This window comes from Dendrobates tinctorius, unplaced genomic scaffold (genome assembly GCF_039654945.1).
Source record: "Dendrobates tinctorius isolate UK_male_01 unplaced genomic scaffold, ASM3965494v1 ptg000017l, whole genome shotgun sequence".
NCBI classification, from domain to species: domain Eukaryota; kingdom Metazoa; phylum Chordata; class Amphibia; order Anura; family Dendrobatidae; genus Dendrobates; species Dendrobates tinctorius.
In genome coordinates, this window is record NW_027361685.1 from 4,367,929 (window position 1) to 4,382,095 (window position 14,167).

Genomic DNA, 14,167 nt, shown 5'->3' on the forward strand with positions numbered 1-14,167 from the left:
ATGGTTTTGTAAATGTTGTTGTAAAAATGAGAAATCGCTGTTTAACTTTTAACCCTTATAACTTCCTAACAAAAAAATTTGATATAGTTGATATAGATGCTACTGCGCAGGCGCCGCCATCGCCGGTGACATTGTGCTGGATGTAATTTCTTTCTAAGCCTCACAATAGCCACAATATTATAGGCATTATCACCAATAACATCAATGCTATTATATGCATCTAGAGTTGAGCGAAGCGGGTCGAAAAAATTCAAAAGTCGCCGACTTTTAGCAAAGTCGGGTTTCATGAAACGAAACCCGACCCTAGGATGAGGTCGGCCACGAGGTCGGCGACTTACGCGCCAAAGTCGCGTTTCAAAAGTTTGTTTTGCGCTATTTTTCAGCCAATCAGGATCCACGGACACTGTGGGCAACGTGATGACATAGGCACGGGTCACCACCATCTTTCAGAAGGGCATGCAAGTGATTGGCTTGCTTTGGTGGGCGTCACAGGGGGTATAAAAGGGCGTGCACGCCGACCGCCATCTTACTTCTGCCGATCTCAGTATAGGGAGAGGTTGCTGCTGATTCTGTAGGGAGAGCGTTAGGCAGGGAAGAAGACCAAAAAACTGCTTCTGCTGCTAGCGATTTGGCCTGCACAACACACCAGTCACTGTGTGTGCAGTGCAAGGGGAGGCTATATAGTGGTGTATCAGTGGTGTTGGTTGTTGGGCTGCCTTCTAAGGCTTCCTGACAGGCTGGCATTGCTGTTTACCCACTGCTCCGCAAACTGCTTTTTTAAAAGCAATCCAATCTCCCTTATCCTCTAGTCACTTTGGTCACAGCTGTGCCATCGAGCCTGTCACATAGCACTCAGATATTCATTGGGCCTCAAACTGCTTTTTTAAAAGCAATCCCAATTTTTTTTTTTTTTGTCCTGCTGAGAAGAAAAAAAAACTGCTTCTGCTGCTGATAGCAATTTGGCCTGCACAACACACCAGTCACTGTGTGTGCAGTGCAAGGGGAGGCTATATTGTGGTGTATCAGTGGTTTTGGTTGTTGGGCTGCCTTTTAAGGCTTCCTGACAGGCTGGCATTGCTGTTTACCCACTGCTCCGCAAACTGCTTTTTTAAAAGCAATCCAATCTCCCTTATCCTCTAGTCACTTAGGTCACAGCTGTGCCATCGAGCCTGTCACATAGCGCTCAGATATCAGTGGGCCTCACACAATCCAAAAGTGTCCAGTGTCCAAAAGTGTGTGCAGAGATTCAAAATCTCACTTATCCTCTAGTCACTTAGGTCACAGCTGTGCCATCGAGCCTGTCACATAGCGCTCAGATATTCATTGGGCCTCACACAATCCAAAAGTGTCCAGTGTCCAAAAGTGTGTGCAGAGATTCAAAATCTCACTTATCCTCTAGTCACTTAGGTCACAGCTGTGCCATCGAGCCTGTCACATAGCGCTCAGATATTCATTGGCCCTCACACAATCCAAAAGTGTCCAGTGTCCAAAAGTGTGTGCAGAGATTCAAAATCTCACTTATCCTCTAGTCACTTAGGTCACAGCTGTGCCATCGAGCCTGTCACATAGCGCTCAGATATTCATTGGGCCTCACACAATCCAAAAGTGTCCAGTGTCCAAAAGTGTGTGCAGAGATTCAAAATCTCACTTATCCTCTAGTCACTTAGGTCACAGCTGTGCCATCGAGCCTGTCACATAGCGCTCAGATATTCATTGGGCCTCACACAATCCAAAAGTGTCCAGTGTCCAAAAGTGTGTGCAGAGATTCAAAATCTCACTTATCCTCTAGTCACTTAGGTCACAGCTGTGCCATCGAGCCTGTCACATAGCGCTCAGATATTCATTGGGCCTCACACAATCCAAAAGTGTCCAGTGTCCAAAAGTGTGTGCAGAGATTCAAAATCTCACTTATCCTCTAGTCACTTAGGTCACAGCTGTGCCATCGAGCCTGTCACATAGCGCTCAGATATTCATTGGGCCTCACACAATCCAAAAGTGTCCAGTGTCCAAAAGTGTGTGCAGAAATTCAAAATCTCCCCTGTCCTATAGACACCTTGTACCTTGTTTTACATACTATATAGTTTGTTGGATTTTGTCTACATTTCTACCAAAAATGAGGAAGGCTTGTGGAAGAGGCCGTGGAATTGGGCGGGGGTTGGCAGCTGGTAATGATGGTGTTGGTGGTGGATCTGATGGTAGTGGCAAGAGCAAAATAGGACCGAATGCAGGAGGTGTTGAGCCTGCGTCATTGTCTGGCTACATAAGGCCTCAAACGCTTAGTTTTCTAGGAGTTGGCAAACCGCTTTTAAAGCCAGAGCATCAGGAAAAAGTTTTGTCTTACATTGCTGACTCAGCCTCCAGCTCTATCGCCTCCTCTTCTTCAGTTGTAAAAAGTAAAAGCACTGAGTCGTCATTGGAGGCTCATGTTCATGAACCACACCTTTCCTTGTGTCCTTCACCCCAACCAAGATTGAAGGATGACGCAGGCCATACTACTGATTACTCCATGGAGCTGTTTTCACATACCATGCCTGGATTATCAAGTGAAATGGTGAATTACCCAGGCCAAGATGAATCTGACATGGAGTGCACTGATGCACAGCTGCTGATGGATGATTCTGCTGGTACATTCACTCAGAGCACTACATTGTCCTCGCAGTGTACAGAGCCAGATTCTGACCCTGATGAAACTCAGGTGCCCCTTCCCGCACACTATACCACCATACACGGTGACACAGAGGAAGGTGCACATGACATAGAAGAGGAGGTGATGGATGACCCAGTTGTTGACCCAGATTGGCATCCATTGGGGGAAGAGGGTGCTGCTTCCAATAGCTCAGATGAGGAGCATCCACAGCAGACATCGACATCGCAACAGCTGTTATCTGGCAGGCCCGGAGCACTCCAAAGACAGGTTCCAAACATCAAAAGAGTTGATGGACAGCTTGTCCAGAGGGTCAAAAGATCACAGCGTGCTAGGCCGCAAAATGTCTGCCAAAGTAGGAAGAGTGCAGTGTGGCACTTTTTTGAACAAAATCCTCATGATCAGGCCAAGGTTATCTGTAAGAAGTGCGCCAAGACCTTTAGCCGAGGGAAAAATCTGAAAAATTTGAATACCAGTTGCATGCTTAGACATTTAACCAGCATGCACTTGCAAGCGTGGACACAACACCAAACCTCAAGTGCCACATGTGCAACTGATCACAACGAAGGTAGTCATCAACGCTACATTGTTTCCCCCATTGTAAGCCCACCGGTTAGCACAGCAGCAAATGTTGAGGTGTCGTTGCAAGGCCACAGCAGTCAGGGAATCCCACTGTTATATCAACGAAAGACTGATTCTAGGCCATCAGAAAGAACACCAACTCCATCACCATCATCAACCCTCTCTCAGTCCGCCCTGTCCACCGCTACTTCCACCATATGCAGCTCTCAAGTCCAGCTCACCCTCCCAGACACTATGAGTAGGTCAAGAAAGTACTCAGTCTCTCATCCGCGTACACTGGGCTTGAACGCCCACATTGCCAAACTAATCTCGTTTGAGATGATGCCCTTTCGGTTGGTGGAAAGCACAGCTTTCCGCGAACTCATGGCCTATGCAGTACCACGCTATGACCTACCCAGTCGCCACTTCTTCTCTCGCAAAACCATCCCAGCCCTCCACCACCATGTGAAAGACCGCATTGTCCATGCACTCAAGCAGTCAGTGAGCGGAAAGGTGCACCTCACAACTGATGCATGGTCCAGTCGGCATGGCCAGGGCTGTTACGTGTCCATCACTGCGCACTGGGTTAATGTGGTGGATGCAGGGTCCACAGGGGACAGCGGTGGTGGGACAGTGCTGCCTAGCCCACGGTATAGGAAACAGTTGGCTGTAGGCATTCCACCCTCCTCCTCCTCCTCCAGAAGCGAAAGCTCGTCCACAGAGCGCAGTCGTACAAGCACTCCATCTGCAGCTGCCACTGTTGCACACGATGTGTCCCCCTATCGAGCAGCTAGTGGAAAGCGTCAGCAGGCTGTGTTGCAGATGATGTGTTTGGGCGACAGACATACCGCCGAGGTGCTGGCCGAGTACTTGAAGCGACAAACTGAGTCATGGCTGGGCAGTGTACATCTTGAGGCAGGCAAGGTAGTTAGTGATAATGGCCGTAATTTTGTGGCAGCCATAGCCCTTTCAAAACTCAGCCACATACCTTGCTTGGCTCACACCTTGAATCTGGTGGTGCAGTGCTTCCTCAAAAATTATCCGGAGTTAACAGCCCTGCTCCAGAAGGTGCGAAGACTGTGCGCACACATCCGCCGGTCGCCTGTACACTCCGTTCGTATGCAGAAGCTGCAGCGATTGCTCCACCTTCCCAACCACCACCTCATTATCGACATTGCAACAAGGTGGAACTCCACCCTGCACATGGTGGAGCGGCTGTGCGAGCAGAGGCAGGCCATAATGCATTTGTGGGAGGATACACGGCCAGGCACTTTGAGAGCAGACATGGAGTTGACAGGTGTGCAGTGGTCGAAGCTGAAAGACCTCTGTAAAGTCCTTCAGTGTTTTGAGGAATGCACACGGCTGGTAAGCGCAGACGACGCCATCCTAAGCATGAGCATCCCACTTATGCGTCTGCTCATGCAAACTTTGACGCACCTTAAGGAGCAGGCGTCTGCAGCCAATGTTGATGAGGAGGAAGAGGAGGAGGGAATCCTTGATGACATTCAGCCATTGTCTGCTCAGGGACCTCTCCTGGACGAGGTGGAGGAAGAGGAGGAGGAGGATGATGATGGGGATGATTACTTAGGGGAGGAGGATGCATCTCGTGGGGCAAGTGAAAATGTTGGCGTGGCAAGGTCTGGTACAGGGTTTGTGCGTGACTGGAGGGATGTGGATTTGCCAGAAAGTGCTCTTCCAACCAGCACTCGCAGTGCATCATTGACACCGGGAACATTGGCCCACATGTCAGATTATGCCTTGCGGATCCTAAAAAGGGACCCCCGCATTGCCAAAATGATGAACGATGACGACTACAGGTTGGCCAGCATCCTGGATCCACGCTATAAAGGCAAATTACAAAACATCATGCCACAGGAGAACCTTGACCTAATATTGGCTAATAAACAAGCAACTCTGGTAAATCGGTTGCTTGAGGCATTCCCAGCACACAGCAGCGGTGATGGTTCTCACACGAGCCGTACGGGCCGGGGGCAGCTTGGCAGAGGTGTTCGTGGTGCACACAGCAGAAGTGGCGTTGGAGACAGGGGTTTCATGACAATGTTGTGGACTGATTTTTCAAATACCACTCACACAACTGGTAATACTGCATCGATGGAAAGTGACAGGAGACAGCAGTTGTCAACCATGGTTACAAACTACTTTTCCTCCCATATCGATGTTCTCCCACACAGGTCATTCCCCTTTGACTATTGGGCCGCTAAACTGGACACCTGGCCTGAATTGGCACAATATGCCTTACAGGAGCTCGCTTGCCCAGCTGCAAGTGTGCTATCGGAAAGAGTCTTCAGTGCAGCTGGATCAATCCTGACAGAAAAAAGGACCCGTCTGTCAACCCAAAATGTGGATGATCTAACCTTCATTAAAATTAACCATGCATGGGTTTCCAAGGATTTTGTCCCACCTTCCCCTGATGACACATAGGGTGACAGAAAAATGGCTTGCTTTGGTCCACCTCTTCCTGGGACTTGACCTATTTCGCCTTTTGCATCAGCTGAATGTCCAACATCAACATATGCCACTTTCTAAAACTCCCTAACTGTGCTGCCTCCCCCCCATGGCCGGGGTCACCACCTAGCGCACGACACCGTGCGAGTGCCGTTGCCCTGGACAGGTGGGTAGGCCGACTCTTGGGCGCGGGCACTGGCACAGGGTCCCTCATAGTGCAATCAAGTGTCTCTGACGGTGGTGGTGCACACCCGCCGTCAGACACACCGCTGTACTATGAGGGGCCCAGTGCCAGTACCGACGCCCACGAGTGGGCCCCCCTTGCTTGGGCAGGGCCCCAGCATTTGCAATCTTTACCTCTCCCTGCTCCTCCACTGTGTAATCTGGGCCGTCTAATCCATACCGTGCCTGACACCGTCTGAGCCTGCCTCCTGAGACATATATTTTGAATGTGTACGCTATCCATACATGTTATCCGGGGATACGGTACCCTTTCTAACCTTTGTGCAATCCCGTCAAATCCATACTGGGCCTGACACCGTCTGAGCCTGCCTCCTGAGACATATATTTTGAATGTGTACGCTATCCATACATGTTATCCGGGGATACGGTACCCTTTCTAACCTTTATGCAATCACGTGCAATCCATACTGGGCCTAACACCGTCTGAGCCTGCCTCCTGAGACATATATTTTGAATGTGTATGCTATCCATACATGTTATCCGGGGATACGGTACCCTTTCTAACCTTTGTGCAATCACGTGCAATCCATACAGGGCCTAACACCATCTGAGCCTGCCTCCTGAGACATATATTTTGAATGTGTACGCTATCCATACATGTTATCCGGGATACGGTACCCTTTCTAACCTTTGTGCAATCACGTGCAATCCATACTGGGCCTAACACCGTCTGAGCCTGCCTCCTGAGACATATATTTTGAATGTGTACGCTATCCATACATGTTATCCGGGGATACGGTACCCTTTCTAACCTTTGTGCAATCACGTGCAATCCATACTGGGCCTAACACCGTCTGAGCCTGCCTCCTGAGACATATATTTTGAATGTGTACGCTATCCATACATGTTATCCGGGGATACGGTACCCTTTCTAACCTTTGTGCAATCACGTGCAATCCATACTGGGCCTAACACCGTCTGAGCCTGCCTCCTGAGACATATATTTTGAATGTGTACGCTATCCATACATGTTATCCGGGGATACGGTACCCTTTCTAACCTTTGTGCAATCACGTGCAATCCATACTGGGCCTAACACCGTCTGAGCCTGCCTCCTGAGACATATATTTTGAATGTGTACGCTATCCATACATGTTATCTGGGGATACGGTACCCTTTCTAACCTTTGTGCAATCACGTGTAATCCATACTGGGTGTGAGAACGGCTGGCGAGCTGTTAAGCAAGCTACAGCACCTGTGGTTTGCACACGTAAGTTTTTCATGTTTTCAGGAATGACGGTTAGGCCTAATTCCGGAACTGCAGTTGACCTGCACTTACTGGGAAATCATTGTTCGCGGGTAATAATTGTAATCAGTGATCCCCATCACTAACGTTGTTCAGCGGGTTATCTGCACCTGTAAGCGACAAACGCTGGCCTTTTCAGTGTAGCGCACATGCAGCCATGGACATGTAAGGGCATGACACACCAGTTATTGGCCAATCTCATGTTCCAGAGCCTCACGTGTCCCTCTAGTAAGCCGGACTCGGACCGCGGGGCATGACGGAGTCTCGTTCGTTAACGGAATTAAGCTTGCAATGTGTGCATCTGTTCTGTAGCTGGCATGGTTGAGGTTTCCCAGGTGGAGTCGAATTTAACAGTAGGCTCCACTCCTGGTGGTGCCCTTCTGGACATTCCTTTAAGGTTCAGCTTTGCAACCATACTGCCCACGTAAAACAAACACTTTGCCTTCATGAACGCTGTTTGGAGGGTCATGACTCGTGGTAATAACGCCGCCCAATCAGTTAACCTGCTAGAGAGATCCTTCGTTGCTCCCAAGCATGACATCACACTCCCTAGGAGGAAGGTAATGCCACTGTGGCGACCGTACTCCTGGGGGCGACACAAGTGCACTGATGCCCAGCCACTGCTCGATGAATCTGCTGGTACATTGACCCAGACCACTACATTCCCCTCGCACGCTACACGGCCTGAATCTGACCCTGATGAACTCAGGTTACCCTTCCCATATACAGTTCCATCTTACACGGTGACAAAGAGGAAGCTGCAGATGAAAGTGCAGGTTCGGCCCACCCGCCATCAGACACACCACCGTACTATCAGGGGCCCTGTGCCAGTGCCGTCACCAACGAGTGGGCCCCCCCTGCTTGCTCAGGATCACAGCACTTGCAAGGTTGAAATACTGTGCAGTGAGATGGAAGATGGGGACGACGAGGAGTCCAGACTAGTACAGGGATTCCCTAGCGAGGAGACTTATTTGATTGTTTTCAATGTTGGGACAGCAATTTTTGGGGAGCACGTTACTCTGGAGAATGATAGATGGGGCCCACCATACACTGGAACATTCCAAAGGTGGACATCAGACACTGGAGCAGCATTTACAGGGCCCATTATACACTAGAGCATTAGAAATGGGGCCCATTATGTTTGGAGCATTATTTGGGCCCATAAGACAGTGGAGCTTCATCCATGGGGACCAACATATACTGTAGCATTATGTGGAGCTCATCATATACTGTTTCAAACATTATATGGGACCAATTATTCTGTATGGAGAAATAGATGGGCCTCGTCATGAGATGTAAAAAGTGAAGTATTTTTCATTGTACTATTGTACTATACCGCTATTTCTCTGCCGTATCGGAGCATGATCATTGATGAGTTGTGGTATGTGTTAAAGGGGCGCTCTTTCGCCCAGGGCACATGAAAACCTGCAGCCAGCCCTCCCCCCCACAACTTTAGCCAAATAACCCCCATTTTTCAGTGCGTAACTTGTATTATGAAGTTAATTAAGGCTGACAAGGTTAAGTAAGAAGAATTGATGCTTTTGGCATTCAAATGGGCACTGTAGGTGTGTTTCCTGTCCTCCTCTCACTGCCGACTTTTATTCCCCATTGACTTACATTGGGTTTCGTGTTTCGGGACGACCCCGACTTTTCCCTATAATCGGACGATCTTGCTCGACCCGACTTTTGGAAAAGTCGGGTTTCACGAAACGAAACGCGACCCTAAAAAAACAAAAGTTGCTCAACTCTATATGCATCATGTAATAATGGGGGGCAGGTCAGTGAGGGGTCAGCGACCTGTCATAAGCCAATACAGATGAATATGTAATCAGAGCACCACATAAAGCCCCGCCCACAGCCCCACCCACAGCCCCACCCACAGCCCCGCCCCAGAGCACGAGAATCTCATTAACTGAAAACTACAAATACAGATTAGACAACAGTAAACCAGAGTTGCCCTCATTTATGGTGGACCATTGGAGCTACTATGAATCCTGACCAGAAGATTAGAGAAAATAATATTGCTCCCCATTTCAGGAGAGATTGTGCAGTAATCTGAATTCCTTAGGATCGAAAACAATGTAATTGGTTGTAAGTTCTATAGAAAAGGGCTTTCAATGCCCAAAGTCATTTGAACAGTTTTGGGTGGAGGAGAATGTTGTGGTCTAGAGGGAAAATGGTGATCATGGTAATACGGCCGAACTACACCACCGATAAAGCAGCCACAGCCGGTGACTGAGAGGAATCTGTGACTTCTCTGCATTCAGTGGTTACTACTCACCTGGGTAGTCATATGTGGGAATCTCCTCTTTACACCGCTCATCACCCCTCACATATGTCTCTGTAGTATTAATATGGGTCAGATCTTCACCCTGAAACAAATATTGTAAAAGTCACAGACAGATGGAGAAGTCCCATCTATGATCAGCTCTAATCCTGCCATCTCCACCGTTCTCATTACACAAGTATAAAACATGTAATACTGGTGGATAAAACAAGACTGAGCACAAGACCTTCACAGCCGTCTACACATCATAGGGGAGATCTCCTGACATCTTCTCTCCATCTACCTGATGATCCTGAGGAGCACTGGGATCTTCTTGTTTCCAGTCCTGTGGAAGAAGAGGACGGGGACATCTCTCTGGTGTTGTCGTCTTACTGGATAGATCTGGAGGAAACACATACTGGGACTGAATTCATTCTCTACATACAGATAATTATAGGCCGTGTGTATTTAGTCCTGTCTATTACCTGGTGATGTGAGGGGCTGGGGAACCTCCATTATGACGTTCCTGTACAGATCTCTGTGTCCTTCTAAATACTCCCACTCCTCCATGGAGAAATAGACAGCGACATCCTGACACCTTATAGGAACCTGACACATACAATGATACCGTCATCCCCCGATCCCTTCATAGTGTTACTGTATAATGTCCCAGCATTCCCAGCAGTGTCACCTCTCCAGTCAGCAGCTCAATCATCTTGTAGGTGAGTTCTACGATCTTCTGGTCATTGATGTCCTCATGGATCAGGGGGTGAGGTGGAGGCCCCGTGATTGGGCTCAGGGGTCTTCCACATCCCTCAGACACAGGGTCCTGACAGCGGTCACTAGAGGTCTTCTTCACCACTGTGTAATCCTGGTTATGGAGAGACACATTAATAAATCTCACTACAGACATTTCCAGAGTCCTCACCTCTCCAGTTCTGTCCATCTGTTATTCCCATAGATAAGAATGATGTAATGTGACGTCATCAGAATCTCTCACCTCTCCAGTGAGACGGAAGAGGATCTCTAGGGTGAGGTGTAATATCCTCTCCGCCATCTTGTCTCTGTCCATATCCGTCCTTGATGGGTAAATCAGGAAAATTCTCTTTTGTAGAAGATCTTCACTGAGAGGATCCGATATTGTAGAGACCTGAATGAGAAGAAGATGATCCGATGTAACATCATAAGAATCCTGTGTAATAATACAATTATTGGAGATAATAAGGGAAACATATGAGGAGATTTATTATCTTACAGGGTTTAGTTTTCTTCCCTGACATCTACTAATAAAACCTATATATTTAGGCTACAGACAACAAGCAGTTTCCTCCTCGGAGTCGGCAGCTGAACACGTTCCTCATAGACTCATCTTCCATAACGCTAATTCTCGTCTCATTACCGACACTGGAATCGGCATTAGCAATACTGCAGGAGATATTCATTACACGCGACATGAGAAATAACTCCTTCATGATGAGGACGACATCTTCATCTTCTACTGCGGCTCTAGAGACAGATTTGGCCAGAGTCGGTCACTGCCTCCATCCCCACCGGCCGTCTATATGAAGGTTTCCCGTCTTCCCCGCACTGGAATCTTCTCTCACGTTAGATCTCAGCTCTGAGTCACACACAGAAGTTTGAGGCTTTTCTGGAAGAACAGGACAGGAGAGATCTGAGGCCGATGTCTCCATGTACAGGGTTTCCCCTCGGGATAAGAGGCTTTTCTATCCCTTTCCCCCAAATAGAGGGGACACCTGTGGATATCGGGGTCTTTACCGGCTGCAGTCCTGGGGGGATTTACTCGGTAACGTGGACATTGGACAAACGTCACCATCAATTCCCATCAGAGTGAAGGAACATCGCTCCTCTATTCAGCTCTATGGATCCAGGATGAAATCCACTGCGGCCCCTGCAAGAAAAGAGCGAAGTCTGGTGAGACCCCCGAGGCCGGAGATTTCTACAGCTGCTCTGTGCGCACAGGACCTGGGATGAGGTCACAGGAGGGGAGGAGTCAGGGGTCACATGATCAGGGGCCTCAGTGTGGGCAGGACTCTGCTGTGCTGGTTGTCATGGTGCTGGATGAGGGGAAGTTTCTGTGTGGGGTCAGGAGGGGTTTACAGGGTGGATGTAGCAGAGCCGCGTGTGTACGAGGTGTACGGAGCGGAGCCGTGTGTGTACGAGGTGTACGAGGTGTACGGAGCGGAGCCGCGTGTGTACGAGGTGTACGGAGCGGAGCCGCGTGTGTACGAGGTGTACGGAGCGGAGCCGCGTGTGTACGAGGTGTACGGAGCGGAGCCGTGTGTGTACGAGGTGTACGGAGCGGAGCCGTGTGTGTACGAGGTGTACGGAGCGGAGCCGTGTGTGTACGAGGTGTACAGAGCGGAGCCGTGTGTGTACGAGGTGAATGGAGCGGAGCCGCGTGTGTACGAGGTGTACGGAGCGGAGCCGTGTGTGTACGAGGTGTACGGAGCGGAGCCGTGTGTGTACGAGGTGTACAGAGCGGAGCCGTGTGTGTACGAGGTGAATGGAGCGGAGCCGTGTGTGTACGAGGTGTACGGAGCGGAGCCGTGTGTGTACGAGGTGTACGGAGCGGAGCCGTGTGTGTACGGAGGGGACCCCTCTGTGAACGCTGTATACACCTGTATTCCCTCAGCTTCCGTCACAGACTCCCATGTACGCGGTATACACCCGTATACCCACAGCTTCAGTCGCAGACCCCTCTGTGTACACTGTATATGTGGCGCCCCTGGGGCTCGGTCGCCACAGAGGTACTGCATCTTCTCCTAAGGTGTAGTGCCCCACCACCTAGGTAAGTTGGGAACTCCTTTCCACGCTCCAACACCTGCACCCACACACAGGATAGTTCAGCAATGGACCAGATTGCAGCTCCACGCTTAGAGGATAGCAGAGCACCTTTCGTGGGTCCTTGCTTTGTAACACGAGATGTGCTGGGAGGTGGGTGGAGTTGAGATACATAAAAGGTTGGGAAGGTTTAGAATGACAGGTCAGTCTGACGGGAGGTCAGGCCGGAGAAGGACAGTCAGTCAGGAGAGACTGAGGATGGGTCCGAGAGAGAGAGTGGAAGGAGTTCTGCAGCTGCCTCAGTGATCTGAGCCAGCTGACACGGGAAGGGAACAGAAGGAGAAGACATAGAACTGCAACCTAAGCTTCCATAAGAGAGAGAAGGAACAGCACGGAACGAAGGAGTAGGAGAACAGAGAGGAGTTGTGGGTTGGAAGAGGAACCCTGCCTATAGGTTCTCAGCGCAAGGCCGGGGCCCGGTCCCCGAGGTTGTATGGACACTTATGTTTCTGCAGCAGACACCGGTAGAGTAGTTGGCTGTAAATGCACTACTCCCATCCAAGACTTGGGGCACAAAAGCAACACAGATAGAGAGCCGGGACTCAGGATAAAGGGAGTCCCCGAGAGAGGCTACAGCTGTCTGCCGTACGAGGAGAGCTGTTAGGAACATCTGACAGGAGGAACTTCAGAGTACCACGGTACTGGAGCTCTTCACACTAAAAGGCACAATAGAGGAGTCGTTCAGGAGAGGTACAAGTTGGCGGGGTGTTGGAGAGGAGAATCCTGACTTGCCCGGGAGGTTGATTGAGTCTCTACCCCGGAGGACACGGCACAGAGGCAGGCGCCAGTGTGTACCACGAACTGTGAGTAAAGCTTTGGAACTACATGCCCTGGTGTCTTCCATTCCTTTGTGCGCCAACACCTTCAGCACTGCTACATCTTGGTACCAACATTCCTCACACCGCCTGCGCCTATACACTGCCCTGGGGTTACATCTTCACCTGTGGGGAGCTACACCATCTATGCTGCAACACACCATCAGCCCCAGAGGATCTGCACGCAGCGTTGGCTTTAACATCTTGCTTGCCAAACACCACAGGTGGCGTCACGAACTATTCCACTTCATTAACAACACACCACCATTGATTTGGGCGCCCAGGGCCACAGACCGAGTCACCGCCGCTGTGACACATCCCGCTGACACCGGTACCGAGTACCCCACAGCCCTGGGATGGGGCGACCCATATACACCTGTATACCCACATGTGCTGCTGGGAAAACACGGACATAAGAGCAGCACCGTATGTCAAATAGGGGACACGTGGCATCTGTGAAAACCATGACAGGTCGTGTGAAGGGGCCGTACAGTCACATAATAGAAAACATTAGCAGAATTGCCGTCTGTTTCTACATCCTACCTCACAAACAGCAGAATAAAAAGTGATTAAAAACAAGTCCTACATGTCCCCCAAACTACTAATGTTATAATAATAGTAATAAAGTCCTTTCTTTTATGTGCATGTATATATATACAGTGGGGCAAAAAAGTATTTAGTCAGTCAGCAATAGTGCAAGTTCCACCACTTAAAAAGATGAGAGGCGTCTGTAATTTACATCATAGGTAGACCTCAACTATGGGAGACAAACTGAGAAAAAAAAATCAAGAAAATCACATTGTCTGTTTTTTTTTTCATTTTATTTGCATATTATGGTGGAAAATAAGTATTTGGTCAGAAACAAGCAATCAAGATTTCTGGCTCTCACAGACCTGTAACTTCTTCTTTAAGAGTCTCCTCTTTCCTCCACTCATTACCTGTAGTAATGGCACCTGTTTAAACTTGTTATCAGTATAAAAAGACACCTGTGCACACCCTCAAACAGTCTGACTCCAAACTCCACTATGGTGAAGACCAAAGAGCTGTCAAAGGACACCAGAAAC

General features: G+C 49.3%; 1 protein-coding gene across 1 annotated transcript in view; it reads right to left on the reverse strand.

The window, feature by feature from the left end:
• Positions 1–14,167, reverse strand: part of LOC141082396 (uncharacterized) — a 42,423-nt gene that overhangs the window by 5,915 nt on the left and 22,341 nt on the right. The window contains exon 2 of the mRNA XM_073566336.1: positions 9,442–9,532. Within this exon, the coding sequence (XP_073422437.1) occupies positions 9,442–9,532 (91 nt within the window). The remainder of the gene's footprint in view (positions 1–9,441; positions 9,533–14,167) is intronic.